The sequence below is a fragment of the Pongo pygmaeus genome, chromosome 15 (genome assembly GCF_028885625.2).
Source record: "Pongo pygmaeus isolate AG05252 chromosome 15, NHGRI_mPonPyg2-v2.0_pri, whole genome shotgun sequence".
Lineage (NCBI taxonomy): Eukaryota > Metazoa > Chordata > Mammalia > Primates > Hominidae > Pongo > Pongo pygmaeus.
This window is the reverse complement of record NC_072388.2, coordinates 59,185,098-59,201,792: the sequence shown is the minus strand read 5'-3', so window position 1 is coordinate 59,201,792 and position 16,695 is coordinate 59,185,098. Positions and strand designations below refer to the sequence as shown.

Below are 16,695 nucleotides of genomic sequence, written 5' to 3'. Positions count from 1 at the left end.
GAAGAAATATAGGTGAACATTTACCAAATCTTAGGAGGAAGGATTCTTTAAGCATGAAAACGGTGGAAGAAGAAGCAAAAGAAAATAATTGGGTTTGATTACATACAAAATCTTAACTTCTTTTTTTAAATTATGCTTTAAGTTCTAGGGTAATGTGCACAACATGCAGGTTTGTTACATAGGTATACATGTGCCATGTTGGTTTGCTGCACCCATCAACTTGTCATCTACATTGGGTATTTCTCCTAATGCTATCCCTCCCCCAGCCCCCCACTCCCTGACAGGCCCCTGCATGTGATGTTCCCCACCCTGTGTCCATGTGTTCTCATTGTTCAATTTCCACCTGTGAGTGAGAACATGCAGTGTTTGGTTTTCTGTCCTTGTGATAGTTTGCTGAGAATGATGGTTTCCACCTGCATCCACGTCCCTGCAAAGAACATGAACTCATCCTTTTTATGGCTGCATAGTATTCCATGGCGTATATGTGTCACATTTTCTTAATCCATTCTATCATTGATGGACATTTGGGTTGGTTCCAAGTCTTTGCTATTGTGAATAGTGCCGCAATAAACATACATGTGCATGTGTCTTTATAGCAGCATGATTTATAATCCTTTGGGTATATACCCAGTAATGGGATTGCTGGGTCAAATGGTATTTCTAGTTCTAGATCCTTGAGGAATTGCCACACTATCTTCCATAATGGTTGAAATAATTTATGCTCCCACAAACAGTGTAAAATTGTTCCTATTTCTCCATATCCTCTCCAGCATCTGTTGTTTCCTGACTTTTTAATAATCGCCATTCCAACTAGCATGAGATAGTATCTCATTGTGGTTTTGATTTGCATTTCTCTAATGACCAGTGATGATGAGCATTTTTTCATGTGTCTGTTGGCTGCATAAATGTCTTCTTTTGAGAAGTGTCTGTTCATATCCTTTGCCCACTTTTTGATTTTTTTTTCTTATAAATTTGTTTAAGTTCTTTGTAGATTCTGGATATTAGCCCTTTGTCAGATGGGTAGATTGCAAAAATTTTCTCCCATTCTGTAGGTTGCCTGTTCACTCTGATGATAGTTTCTTTTGCTGTGCAGAAGCTCTTTATTTTAATTAGATTCCATTTGTCTATTTTGGCTTTTGTTGCCATTGCTTTTGGTGTTTTAGTCATGAAGTCCTTGCCCATGCCTGTGTCCTGAATGGTATTGCCTAGGTTTTCTTCTAGGGTTTTTATGGTTTTAGGCCTGACATTTAAGTCTTTAATCCATCTTGAGTTAATTTTTGTATAAGATGTAAGGAAGGGATCCAGTTTCAGCTTTCTCCATATGGCTAGCCAGTTTTCCCAGCACCATTTATTAAATAGGGAATCCTTTCCTCATTGCTGTTTTTGTCAGGTTTGTCAAAGATCAGATGGTTGTACATGTATGGTGTTATTTCTGAGGCCTCTGTTCTGTTCCACTGGTCTATATGTCTGTTTTGGTACAAGTACCAAGTTGTTTTGGTTACTATAGACTTGTAGTATAGTTTGAAGTCAGGTAGTGTGATGCCTCCAGCTTTGTTCTTTTGGCTTAGGATTGACTTGGCGATGCGGGCTCTTTTTTGGTTCCATATGAACTTTAAAGTAGTTTTTTCCAATTCTATGAAGAAAGTCTTTGGTAGCTTGATGGGGGTAGCATTGAATCTATAAATTACCTTGGGCAGTATGGCCATTTTCACGATATTGAGTCTTTCTATCCATGAGCATGGAATGTTCTTCCATTTGTTTGTGTCCTCTTTTATTTCATAGAGCAGTGGTTTGTAGTTCTCCTTGAAGAGGTCCTTCACATGCCTTGTAAGTTTTATTCCTAGATATTTTATTCTCTTTGAAGCAATTGTGAATGGGAGTTCACTCATGATTTGGCTCTCTGTCAGTTATTGGTGTATAGGAATGCTTGTGATTTTTGCACATTGATTTTGTATCCTGAGACTGCTGATGTTGCTTATCAGCTTAAGGAGATTTTGGGCTGACATGATGGGGTTTTCTAAACATACAATCATGTCATCTGCAAACAGGCATAATTTGACTTCCTCTTTTCCTGTTCGAATACCCTTTATTTCTTTCTCTTGCCTGATTGCCCTGGCCAGAACTTCCAACACTATATTGAATAGGAGTGGTGAGAGAGGGCATCCTTGTCCTGTGCCAGTTTTCAAAGGGAATGCTTCCCGTTTTTGCCCATTCAGTATGATATTGGCTGTGGGTTTGTCATAAATGGCTCTTATTATTTTGAGATATGTTCTATCAATACCTAGTTTATTAAGAGTTTTTAGCTTGAAGGGGTGTTGAACTTTGTAGAAGGCCTTTTCTGCATCTATTGAGATAATCATGTGGTTTTTGTCATTGGTTCTGTTTATGTGATGGATCACGTGTATTCATTTGCATATGTTGAGCCAGCCTTGCATCCCAGGGATGAAGCCAACTTGATCATGGTGGATAAACTTTTTGATGTGCTGCTGTATTTGGTTTGCCAGTATTTTACTGAGGATTTTTGCATTGATGTTCATCAGGGATATTGGTCTAAAATTCTCTTTTTTTGTTGTGTCTCTGCCAGGCTTTGGTATCAAGATGATGCTGGCCTCATAAAATGAATTATGGGGGATTCCCTTTTATTCTATTCATTGGAATAGTTTCAGGAGGAATGATGTCAGCTCCTCTTTGTACCTCTGGTAGAATTCGGTTGTGAATCTGTCTGGTCCTGGACTTTTTTTGGTTGGTAGGCTATTAATTATTGCCTGAATTTCAGAACCTATTATTGGTCTATTCAGAGATTCAACTTCTTCCTGGTTTAGTCTTTGGAGGATGTACATGTCCAGGAATTTATGCATTTCTTCTAAATTTTCTAGTTTATTTGCATAGAGGTGTTTTTAGTATTCTCTGATGGTATTTTGTATTTCTGTGTGATCAGTGGTGATATCCCCTTTATCATTTTTTATTGCATCTATTTGATTCTTCTCTCTTTTCTTGTTTATTAGTCTTGCTAGCAGTCTATCAATTTTGTTGATCTTTTCAAAAAACCAGCTGCTGGATTCATTGATTTTTTGAAGGGTTTTTTGTGTCTCTAGCTCTTCAGTTCTGCTGTGATCTTAGTTATTTCTTGCCTTCTACTAGCTTTTGAATTTCTTTGCTCTTGCTCCTTTAGTTATTTTAATTTTGATGTTAGGGTGTCGATTTTAGATCTTTCCTGCTTTCTCTTGTGAGTATTTAGTACTATAAATTTCCCTCTACACACTGCTTTAAATGTGTCCCAGAGATTCTGGTATGTTTTGTCTTTGTTCTCAGTGGTTTCAAAGAACGTCTTTATTTCTGCCTTCATTTTGTTATTTATCCAGTAGTCATTCAGGAGCAGGTTGTTGAGTTTCCATGTAGTTGTGGGGGTTTGAGTAAGTTTCTTAATCCTGAGTTCTAATTTGATTGCACTGTGATCTGAGAGACAGTTTGTTGTGATTTACGTTGTTTTACATTTGCTGAGGAGTGTTTTACTTCCAATTATGTGGTCGATTTTAGAATAAGTGCAATGTGGTGCTGAGAAGAATGTATATTCTGTTGATTTGGGGTGGAGAGTACTGTAGATGTCTATTAGGCCCACTTGGTGCAGAGCTGAATTCAATTCCTGGATATCCTTGTTAACCTTCTGTCTTGTTGATCTGTCTAATATTGACAGTGTTGTGTTAAAGTCTCCTGTTATTATGTGGGAGTCTAAGTCTCTTTGTAGCTCTCTAAGGACTTGCTTTATGAATCTGGGTGCTTCTGTATTGGGTGCATATATATTTAGGACAGTTAGCTCTTCTTGTTAAATTGATCCCTTTACCATTTTGTAATAGCCTTCATTATCTCTTTTGATCTTTGTTGGTTTAAAGTCTGTTTTATCAGAGACTAGGATTGCAACTCCTGCTTTTGCTTTCAATTTGCTTGGTATATCTTCCTCCATCCCTTTGTTTTGAGCCTATGTGTGTCTCTGCATGTAAGATGGGTCTCCTGAATACAGCACACTGATGGGTCTTGACTCTTTATCCAGCTTGTCAGTCTGTGTCTTTTAATTGGGGCATTTAGCCCATTTGCATTTAAGGTTAATATTGTTATGTTTGAATTTGATCCTGTCGTGATGTTAGCTGGTTATTTTGCCCATTAATTGATGTAGTTTCTTCATAGCATCAATGGTCTTTACAATTTGGCATGTTTTTGCAGTGGCTGGTACTGGTTGTTCCTTTCCAAGTTTAGTGCTCCCTTCAGGAACTCTTGTAAGGCAGGCCTGGTGGTGACAAAAATCTCTCAGCATTTGCTTGTCTCTAAAGTATTTTATTTCTCCTTCACTTATGAAGCTTAGTTTGGCTGGATAGGAGATTCTGGCTTGAAAATTCTTTTCTTTAAGAATGTTGAATATTGGTCCCCACTCTCTTCTGGCTTGTAGGGTTTCTGCTGAGAGATCCGCTGTTAATCTGATGGGATTGTGGGTCTGATGGGATTCCCTTTGTGGGTAACCCGACCTTTCTCTCTGGCTGCCCTTAACATTGTTTCCTTCACTTCAATCTTGGTGAATCTGACAATTATGTGTCTTGGGGTTGCTCTTTTCGAGGAGTATCTTTGTGGTGTTATCTGCATTTCCTGAATTTGAATGTTGGCCTGCCTTGCTAGGCTAGGGAAGTTCTCCTGGATAATATCCTGAAGAGTGTTTTCTAACTTGGTTCCATTCTCCCCATCACTTTCAGGTACACTAATCAAACGTATATTTGGTCTTTTCACATATTCCCATATTTCTTGGAGGCTTCATTAGTTTCTTTTTACTCTTTTTCCTCTAATCTTGTCTTCTTGCTTTATTTCATTAATTTGGTCTTCAATCACTGATATCCTTTCTTCCACTTAATCGAATCGGCTATTGAAGCTTTTGCATGTGTCCTGAAGTTCTTGTGCCATGGTTTTCAGCTCCATCAGGCCATTTAAAGTCTTCTCTACCCTGTTTATTCTAGTTAGCCATTCATCTAACCTTTTTTCAAGGTTTTTAGCTTCCTTGTGATGGGTTAGAACATGCTCCTTTAGCTAGTAGAAGTTTGTTATTACCGACCTTCTGAAGCCTGCATCTGTCAACTCGTCAAAGTCATTTTCTGTCCAGTTTTGTTCCATTGCTGGCAAGGAGCTGCAATCCTTTGGAGGAGAAGAGGCACTCTGGTTTTTTGAATTTTCACCTTTTCTGCTCTGGTTTCTCCCCATCTTTGTGGTTTTATCTACCTTTGGTCTTTTATGTTGGTAACCTACAGATGGGGTTTTGGTGTGGATGTCCTTTTTGTTGATGTTGATGCTATTCCTTTCTGTTTGTTAGTTTTCCTTCTAACAGTCAGGCCCCTCAGCTGCAGGTCTGTTGTAGTTTGCTGGAGGTCCACTCCAAACGCTGTTTGCCTACATATCACCAGCGGAGGCTGCAGAACAGTAAATATTGCAGAACAGCAAATATTGCTGCCTGATCCTTCCTCTGGAATCTTTGTCCCATAGGGTCACCTACCTGTTTGAGGTGTCTGTCAGCCTCTACTGGGAGATGTCTCCCAGTCAGGCTACATGGGGGTCATGGACCCACTTGAGGATGCAGTCTGTCAATTCTCTGAGGTTGAACACCATACTGGGAGAACCACTGCTCTCTTCAGAGCTGTCAGACAGGGACATTTAGGTCTGCAGAAGTTTTCTATTGCCTTCTGTTCAGCTGTGTCCTGCTCACAGAGTTTGAGTCTATAGAGGCAGTAGGCCTTGCTGAGCTGTGGTGGGCTCTGCTAGTTCAAGCTTCCTGGCTGCTTTGTTTACCTACTCAAGCCTCAGCAATGGCAGACACCCCTCCCCCTGCCAGGCTGCAGCCTCGCAGGTCAAACTCAGACTGCTATGCTAGCAGTGAGCAAGGCTCCTTGGGCATGGCACTCACCAAGCCAGGCACAGGAGGGAATCTCCTGGTCTGCTGGTTGCTAAGACCTTGGGCAAAGTGCAGTATTTGGGTGGGAGTGTACTGTTTTTCCAGGTACAGTCTGTCACAGCTTCCCTTGGCTAGGAAAGGGAAATCCCCCGACCCCATGCACTTCACAGGTGAGGGGACGCCCTGCCCTGCTTCAGCTCGCCCTCTGTGGGCTGCACCCACTGTGCAACCAGTCCCATTGAGATGAACCAGGTACCTCAGTTGGAAATGCAGAGATCATCTGTCTTCTGTGTCGATCTCGCTGGGAGCTGCAGACCAGAGCTCTTCCTATTTGGCCATCTTGGAAGTGACCCCAAAATCTAAACTTCTATATGTTAAAAAATTTTAAGGGCAAAATGACAAAGATGTAAAATATTTGCAATAAGGTTGCAAATAATTAATTAACATCTCTAGAATATAAAGTGCTTATATGTACCAATGATGAAAAAATTACTTTCTCAATAGAAAAATGAGCAAAGTCCATTTGACAAATAGATAATTCACTGAAAAAGAAATTCAAGTGGCTTATAAAATCTATGAGAAAACAGCTTTCCTTATTAATTTTCAAAGAAACATAAATCTGTGCATAACAGTGTTTATTCACGTGTGACTTCTATATAAGAAACAAAGTTGGGACAACTTACATGTCCAGTTGAAACTGTCTGGTTTGTCTATTTGGAGGAATATTATAGAGCCATGGAAAGAGTCAGATTTTAGAAGAATAATGACATGGACAAATGCTCACAATGCAATGTGAAGAGGAAAAAGGTGCACAGAAAACTATGCTGTCATGATCTCATTTTTTTTAAAAGCCTGTTTTACTGAGAAAATGGACTTTTGGCAGCAAAACTTGATCTGAACTGACATGAAGCTATCCACTTCCTGTTACTTTTATAGGCAAAAAAAAATACCAACAACCTGATTTGTTAAAAGCTTTCAGAATAAAGCAAAATATCATATTAAGATTCTAAAGTAGGAGCTATCTTTAGTACAGTGTATTTTGCCTGAATCAAATCAATAGACCTTATTTTAATATAAGTAAATGACAGGTTTTGAAGATAGATCTTTTTAAGTATAAGAGTGTGCTATATAAAGGTATCATAAGTCTACTTTAATTCCATGTATTAGAATAACTAAGCTTTAGATTCAATTATATATACTATATATACTGTCCTACTGATTTCACAAGTAATATTTAATGGAAATTATTTTCCAGTTCGATGAACATTATTCTGCAAGAAATCTAAATCCTCTGTCATCAGAGCAAGAGATTGGTAAGTTGTTTGAAGTTTGCTACCTTTAAAAACATGTTAACTCATTAGTACAGTATTTAGTTTCTCTAACTTATTTTCTTAGGTGCTCAATTTATTCTTTAGAAATTACTGTTACTTCTGCACTACTCACTGATATTCTTTTCTTTCTTATTTCAAGCAATTAGCTTTTCTCACTACTCTATTAAAACTTACTTTCTCCAAGGTTATTGACCTCCCAATTATCAAATATTATGGGTATCTTGTATTTATTATCATATTAAGACTCTTTACAACATTTGATATAGTTGGTTATTTCCATCTTTTTTCTGTAATTTTTGGATTTCCTTTTCTCTCTTTGATACTTTTTATTGGATATTCTTTCTTCATTTTTCCTTTGATTGATTAATTCATTCAACACATTAATATAAATGTGTATGTGTATTATATTTTATATCGGGTATGCTTTTGGGGTCTGGGGACAATGGACAAGAATGAAAAATTCTCATATGGTTTATGTTCTAGTGGGATAAACTGAAAATAGACAAATAAATCAATGTATAATTTATCAGATAGTACACTAAACAACAGTTGTTATGGGCTTGAATAGTCAGACTCACATATTATGATTCTAAATCTAATATTACCTTTATGTTATAGAATGATACAAGATAAGAGATAATGGTAGGTACAGCATCCTTGTTTCATTGAAAGGATCACTAACTACCCAAGTAATATATCTTCTTTTGCCACTGCCACCCAAGGAACATGTCAGGCTGCTATGGACAAAAGGCATGTTGCATGTAGGTCAGCTTGAAACACGAGAGCTGTAACTTCAATTTCACACCAGTCTTTTATATTATTCTAGTCATGAGGCCCAAGGCCTGTATGCTAACTCATAGCTCCTCTAATTCAGGTGCAGTCTCACACAGCAGACTGGATAGATAAAACATTCTGTGTTTACCTTAATTCTGTGAAAACAGTGCTGTGGGAAGTCAGGCTCCAAGGTCATTTTCCAGGTGGGCCCGAATCTTCCCAGGCTCGATGTTAATTTTTTACTTATTGTTGGTGATAAATACTATGCAGCAACGTAATGTAGAGTAAGGGAAATAGGGAATACTTGGATTGGGAAGGTGATTGCTGTATTGCAAGGGAGTCAGGAAGGGCATCACTAAAAGTCAACATTGAACAGAAGGAGGTGCATATACAAGCTACTGGGAAAAGTGTTCCAAGCAAAGGGCAAAAAGGTCTTGAAATGGGAACATACTCAGTATGTTCGTTGAAAGTTAGTTAAATTGGTATGATTTATGGAATAAGGAAGGAGAGACTGGTGGGAGATTAAATCCAAGAGGTGGATGGAGAGCAAATCATGTGGGACCTGTAGATCATTAAGGACTTAGGGGTTTTTTTTCTGAGTGAAATGGGAAGCCTCTGGAAGGTTTTAAGTAAAGGACTGAAATGATCTGACAGGTTTTAAAAGAATTATTCTGGCTGCTATGTGGAGAACAGACTGTATGAAAACAAGGGCAAAAGCAGGGAAAGGTCAGGAAGCTATAAAATGACACAAAGTGAGAATTGATGAGTAGTAGTAGAAGTGGTGAGAACATGTCAGATTTTGGTTACAAAGTTTTCTGAAGATAGAGCTGGAAGAATTTGCTTATGGACTGGATATAAGGACTGAGAGAGAGAAACAAAGATTGTGCCATGGTTTTGACATGAATAACTTGGAATGGAGTTGCCATTTATATAAATATGGAAGGCTGTAAGAGTAATTTGAGATTGAGGAGCCAGGGGTTTCATTTAGGAAGTGTTTTAATTGAAAAGCCTGTTTATTAGATACGAAGTGAAAGTAAAGTAGGAAATTGTACATATGAATTTGGAATTCAATGAGATGGAGACACAGATTTTAGAATTTTTATAAATGGTATTTAATGCTATGAGATCGGAATAAATCTACCAATTGTATTTATTAAATGTCTATCATCTAAAAATTTAAATCTATTTACATCCTCTTTTTTTTTGAGACAGAGTTTTGCTCTTGTTGCCCAGGCTGGAGTGCAATGGCATGATCTCGGCTCATGGCAACCTCCGCCTCCTGGGTTCAAGCAATTCTCCTGCCTCAGCCTCCTGAGTAGCTGGGATTACAGGCGCCCACCACCATGCCCAGCTAATTTTTTGTATTTTTAGTAGAGACGGGGTTTCACTATGTTGGTCAGGCTGGTCTCAAATTCCTGACCTCAGGCGATCCGCCTGCCTCAGCCTCCCAAAGTGCTGGGATCACAGGCGTGAGCCACCACACCCAGCCCACATCCTCTTTTTTGACATTCTCATTCATTTGACACTCATTCACTTCAGTGTTTTCAAATATAATACATACAGATAATGACCAAATTTATATCTTGCTGCACTGACTTCTAAACTCTAGGACCTGATTTCTGATTGTACAGTTTAAATCTCTTTAGACATCTTTTGACATTAAAAACTCAGTGTAGCTGAAATCAAACTTGCTCTCCTTCTGACATCCCTGATGGTATCTCCATTATTCTGGCTTTTAAGGTTTGGAGCATAGTAACAATTTTAGCTTCTCTCTGTGACTGCGACTACATTCAACTAGTTATCAAGTTTTATCAGTTCTCTCTCTTAAATATTTATTTTTATTTTCTATTTTCATTGAAACCATTATATTTCAGAGTCTTACTGTTCACCTGGACTGTTACAATAACATCCTAATTGGTGTTTTCCATTTTTCAGCTTACCTATAGATCACAGCTTAATTAATCTTCAGTGCCCATAATGTTGGCCATGTCACTGCCCTAATCAGATACCTTCAGTGACTCCCCCACTGACTATCAAATTATGCTTCTACTTTTCTAATTTAGCGCCAACTACCTGTTTCGTTTTTCATTGGTATATAGTTGTACATATTTATGGGGTCCCTGTGATATTTTGATACCTGCATACAATGTGTAATGATCAAATCAGGGTAATTGGAATATCCATCACCTCAGACGTTTATCATTTCTTTGTGTGGGGAACATCCCAAATCTTCTTTTCTAGCTATGTCAAAATACACTATAAATTCTTGTAAACCATACTACTACTCTAGAACTTATTCTTAAATTCCATACTAGAACTTATTCCTTCTATCTAACTGTATTTTTGTACTCATTAACCAGTCTCTATTCATCCCCCAACATACCTTTTAAGGCTTTTATCTTATAAGAGTAACCTGTGCTTTGGCCAGACTCCGGAACTCATTGTGTCTCAAGTATGCCTACACTTTCTTACCTGCTTTTTACTTCTTGCAATCTCCAACTTCTATGTCTTTCTATCTTTCGAGATAGAATTCTCTTCCATAAAACCTTTTATTTATCCCTTCAATCTTCTTTTTCAAAAAGATCTCTCCCTCTCTTTTCTGAATATCTCTTCTTTTTTATACATTTTACCATTCTACCATCATTACTTATAAATAGATATAAAATCTCCTCTAGATCACAGGTTTTTTGAGGGCAGGGATTTTAAAATGTACTTTTGAATTCCCCATAGCACCTATAATGCTGCCTTGCACAGTAATGTGTTCTTTTATTTACAGTGATCATATGACTTTTATGAAGACTTCATATGAACTTCTTGTGAAATTAAAAACAAAATCAAATTCATTTATTCAAAAGGAAATTCAAGATTTTGGTTCTTTTTGGATATGTGTTTACATTATACCTATTTTTCTTTAAGTCATATGGCTGTGTACTGAGAAATACACATAGTCAAAAAAATAAAGTGAGAAAGGGAGAGGGGAAGAACACAAGTATCTGGTAGTCAGTCTGTCCATCTATCCATCTGTCTGTCCATCCATCCATCCATCCACCCATCTTACTGCTGGTTGACTCGGTTCTATATAGGGTGAAATAATTGAGATGTTTAAAAATAAAAATAAGTTTATTAAATATATGAAAGTTAAAAAATACATGAAACATTCAAAGTGATGCAAAGTAAATTATTTTGCTTAATATGCTATTTGATTAATTCTATATAAAAATAGATATTTAAAAATACTTGTTTCAAGTACATATTTGATTACTTTAGATTTAAAATTATTTAATGATAATTAGTTTTAAATTAGAATTAGGATGTTGAAAATATATTTGTATGTTTATAATTTTATTAATAAGTAAATAATAAGTGAAAAACAGTATTTTTCCTTAATGGCAATTCTGGGCTTCATCAACCAGAGCTACATTTAAAGCTTATTGTAAAAATTCCTTTTAGAACTCTTTTTAATGTTCTGTCAGTTTCCTTGAACAATGCCATGAACAGTATATTGTAGTGACTCAATAAATAATAGTTGAATAAGTTTAACTTATACAGTATCTCTCAGATTCAGCATTTTTTCCTCCATTACCATCGCTATGATTGTAGATAAGGTCAACATTTCATTATGTCTTCACTGGACAATAGACTTTTATTTTATTTTGGTTAGTCCCACTTCTAGACTCTTCTGTTCCAGCCTTTATACCTATTCTCGCCTGAGTAATACTTACAAAGCAGTTCAAATCATGTCATATCTCTGCTTGAAAATCTTCAATGAATTCTTGTTATCTACTAAATAAAGTCCAGATTCCATAGTGGGACATTAAGCAATCTTTCCAAGCTCATCTTCATTAATTTCCACTTAGTACATCTTTATTATTTCTCACTGCTCCTGCTAAGCTGAATAGATTTCTGTTACTCTAATGCATCCTATGCATTGTCTGTTTCTGTGCCTCTGTATCATTCTCTTCATTTGAGGTGTTTTATTCTACTTTTTACTTTTTATACTAGTTCTTTATATACTAGAGTTCAAATTACTTGAAAATAGGGTTTAAGTTTGAGTCTGTTTTAACCTGCATGGTACCAAGGACAATGCCTTGCACTTAAGAGGAATACAGTTAAATACCTGTATTCCTGTGTAACACTGATTCAGTGTTACCATATTTATTGTATGCAGTATGCTATAATTCAGTAGGTTAAAAAAATTTTCTATAAGATGAAGAGCATGATATTGTAATGTTTATCTTCCTTAGGAAACTTATTTGAGAAGCCAGAAGGAGAAGATGGCTTTACATTTTCTTTTCCATCAGACACTTCAACTCATACATTTGGAGCTGGAAAAGATGATTTTAGTTTTCCATTTTCATTTGGACAGGGTCAAAATTCAATACCTTCTTCTTTAAAAGGTTTTTCATCTTCCTCACAAAATACAACACAGTTTAATTTTTTTTGAGCTAGTCATTAATTCCTTAAATTATTTTACTGTTCTGTGTTCATGAGGGCATAAATTTACATTATTGCTTAAAACATGAAGACTGCTTTCTTTTGTTGATTAAAGCAGTAATGTTTACATTGTTTGATTATATTTATTGAAATATTGAAATACTGAATATTTTGGGTTTTGTGTGTGCTATTAACTAATCATTATTTATTTTGGTTTTGATTTTGCGAGCCGTGGTCCGGTAGAACTTTTATTAATCTTAATAGAATTTGATGCTTTTTTCATTACTCTTTATTTTAAATATTAAGCCTGCTTCTCCTTGGAACCTAAGGTTTTTTTCTGGAAGTATTGTTGGTACTTTGATAAGAACAAGAACTGCAGTAGTAACTCCAGAGTTAGTGCTGAAGTGTACTTTAGCTACTAAAAATTTCTTTTAAAATTATTGGGTTTCACTTCTGCTTCACTATGTAGTATACAGAGTGGTACTGTAATAATAATTTCAAATAATTTATATTAATAACAAAATCTGTGTTATTCTCTTCTAATATAACACATGGTACAATTCTAATTTTATGAGTTATGCTAATGCTTTCAATGCCTAAAAATTAAATGTAAAGGGCAAGAGTAATTTCTGAAAATTGGATTGTTGTATCAGCGGTGATCCTGTTAATATTTTTTTTTGCTTAAATATTTTTTGAAGAACATTTAAAATTTTGTCTCCTTCAATAACAAAAATTTCATCTTTATGTTTTGTGTTCAGTATTTGTCAATTAATTATATAGCTTAAGTGAAGATATTTAAGATTTGATGAACTTCTGTAAACATTTTGCTCAATATCATTGTATTTTGTGCTTTGTAAATTAACTGTATTGAGTTACCAAGTAATAAAGTGTTTGACTCCATATTTTGATGTGACTGTTGATGGATTTTTAAACCTAACCCCTTCTTTTCTCATTCTGCCCCACATTTGGCCAAGCTGATCAGAAAGCCTGGTTGCTCCCTCCTTTGGTGCCAGTAGGAAGTTCAAACCACATATGGGAGCCCCCACCCGGCCCACCCCCTAACTACCATAAAAACCCAAAGCCAGTCTTCTTTCTCTACTTCTCAAGCTATTTTTCAGTTCAGCTTAGGAGGCCTGCCCCGCTCTCCCCAGAAGGCCTTAATATATGAGTAGAAAAATCTTTTCACGCCCTATTGGGATGTGTGGCATCATCAGTTTCAATATGCAAATCAAATTTTGGGTAAGGGTCTATACTGCTTCTTCAGGATGTCTACAAATTATCACAGTTGTATTACATTAAGCTGCCTCAAAGACTTAAAAAGAAGGGCAATCTAACTAATGATAGACTTTAAGAAAATTTTAGACTCTGTTAAAAAAAAACTCAAACCTTCAACAACTGCTTAAAAGATGAAAATATCAGTTAAAAAGCTGGATTTTTTTTCTTTTTTTAACAAGTATTTATCTTATTGACTCTATGATTGAATTAATTGGTAGTTTTTATATAATAAAGACATTGGCTATATATGAGACAGGAGAAAAAGTTATAATTTGTTTGTTTATTGAGAAATTCAAAGCTAGTTTTAGCCTTGAATGATTCAGTGATTCCATGATTTATTTTTACTTTAAAGTAATGTCTAGCACACCAGTATGGTTAGATTTATCATGTATCAATAAGTGATATGAAATAAGTATTTTAAAAGTATCTACCTTGCACATGGCATTTTGACAGCATGTAAAAGGCTAGAACACAGACGTGGTCTTATACTCAAGGAACTTATAACTTGGTTGAGTAGACAAAACTTAGGAAATAACAAAAGCACATTATAATAACTATATTATAACTATAATATAATAACTATATTATAACTATAATAATATTATAACTATAATAATAACTATATTATAACTATAATATATAATTATAACTATAATAATATATTATAACTAATAATATATTATAACTATAATAATATAATAACTATATTATTATAATGTGACTTTTGTTATAGAAGAGACCAAGTGTTTTAAGAATGAGGGGAAAAAAGGTCATCATGAGCTAGAAAACCTGGGAAGGATTCACCGAAGAGGTAAAATTGAATTAGGACTTTACAGGTATGTAGATTGTAAAATTTTCAAGTGTACGATTGATGCTTTTTTAGCCTTTCATGTTTTAATTACCTAACTAGTTGCTAGTCTTTAGTAGGATTGCATTAAACAATTATTGAATTAATAGAATTTAACTGAATTGGTAAAGGAGACAGAGCTTTCTAGATAAGGGGACTAATATGATCAAAAGAAAAATGCAATCACATGTTTACTATTAATATATGTAGAGGAAATTAAAGAATAGACCTAACTGGAATGAAGAATAATATCAGGAAACTGAGTTTAATAGATATGATAGGACTGATTTATAGAGGATCTTGAAGTGTTTTGACTTGGTTTCTGAGGCCAATACGGAACTTATATTTTAATGTCAGAGTTTCAAGAGAAAAGAAATGACTAGGAAAATTAAATTGACAATACAGCCAGAGTTAGGAGAAATTAGAGTTGGATAAACCAATTAGGAGTCAATTGCAGTGGTCCAAGTGTGTAGTGATATGTTCCAGGTGATAACAACTGATTGTCTTGTGGTTTCATACTGCTGACACCTAAAATTGGAAAAATATATCTTGTTTAAAAGAAATACATTTGATTGAACATCATCTGAGTATAAGGTAAAAGGAGAAAGGAATCAGAGTTGTTTGTGTTTGAATATCGTAGCTCATCCAACTAGTGGAGGCATATGCAGTGTTTTGAATACAAATCACAAAAATAACTTTGTGTAATCAAATAGCCTTATAAAGATAACTTTTAAAAGAGAATTATTACCCTAGAGATAAATCAAATCTTCTGTTACCTTTAAAATAGGAATTTGTTCCCACTTCTATTCGATGAGATTTCAGAAATAAGGGGTCTAGTCCCAGAGCTCTTTGTTAAATTTAGAAGAAAAATAGACACTGCATATCTAATTTTGTTTAGGTCCAAAAAATCTATTTTAATATGGTTAGGTGAATTTTTTCTCTATGATTAGAAAAGATATTCTAAGAATATAAGAGTGATACTCCAAAATCAGTTAAGACTCTTGATTTATTGTCACAAGAGGTATATGTATAAGCAGACCGTGGTTCTTGGAGTATAACTGCTTCTCAGTGGACAGGCCTAGGATCTGTCAGTAGACAAAGCTAGGAAATATATGTATGTATACTACATCTATATACATGTTTGTTGGTGTATCTAACTACTGAAAACAAAACACGAGTTTAGACTGGTAACTCCAGCAACAAGAGGTTCATCTAGTATTCCCCTTTTGTTTATTTGTAACTGCTTTCTCTGACAGTGAGAAACCTGGCTGTCATTAACTACAATTTATTTGCTTTCTTTTTCAGTCCTAGTATACATGTAAAGTTATTTCTAAATTGGTAACCCAGACGCTGTGATAAACAAATTTATTAACTAGGGTATGTTAGTTTTCTGTGACTGCTGTAGCAAATTACTATAGCCTTTTTGGGTTGAAACAATAGGAATTCATTCTCTCATAGTTCCAGAGGCCAGGCATCCAAAATTGGTGTTACAGGTCAAAAATCAAGGTGTGAGCAGGATCATACTTAACGATGCTCTAGGGAAGGATCCATTCCTTTCTTCTTTAAGCTTTTGGTGCCTGCTGGCATTTCTTGGCTTGTAGCTACATCACTCCAATTTTCAAAGCCAGTCAGTATTCTACAGAGAAATAGAACCAATAGCATCTATCTATAGTATCTATCTGTCTGTCTGTCTGTCTGTCTGTCTATCTATCTATCTATCTAATCTATCCATCCATTCATCTAGATTTATTTTAAGGAATTGGTTGTTAAGATTGTAGAGGTGGCAAGTCTGAAATCTGTAGGACAAGCTGGCAGGCTAGAAATTCAGGTAAGAGTTGATGTTTCAGTTGAGTTCAATATCAACAGACTAGGGAGGCCAGGAACTCAGGCAGGGTTTCTGTGTTGCAGTCTCAAAGTCAAATTCACTCTTTAGGAAACTTCAGTCTTTGCTCCTAAGGCCTTCAACTAATTGAATGCAGCCTACCCACATTATGGAGAGTTCTGCTTTACCCAAAGTCTACTGACTTAATCATATCTAAAAAATACTTCTGCATCAACATCTAGAATGGTATTTCACCAAACAACTGGGTACCATATCCTATCCAAATTGA

General features: G+C 35.7%; 1 protein-coding gene across 8 annotated transcripts in view; it reads left to right on the top strand.

Annotated features, from left to right (window-relative positions):
- Positions 1–15,446, top strand: part of C15H14orf39 (chromosome 15 C14orf39 homolog) — an 81,702-nt gene extending 66,256 nt beyond the window's left edge. For 3 of the 8 annotated variants that reach the window (XM_054449223.1, XM_054449221.1, XM_054449220.2), the window contains exons 17-18: positions 7,179–7,236; positions 12,273–13,363. In XM_054449223.1, the coding sequence (XP_054305198.1) occupies positions 7,179–7,236; positions 12,273–12,472 (258 nt within the window). In that variant the 3' untranslated portion in view covers positions 12,473–13,363. Of the gene's footprint in view, positions 1–7,178; positions 7,237–12,272; positions 13,364–14,470 lie in introns of those variants that run through there. The other 5 variants (XM_054449227.2, XM_054449226.2, XM_054449224.1 and 2 more) reach the window with 3 other exon arrangements.
- Positions 15,447–16,695: the final 1,249 nt, after the last annotated feature.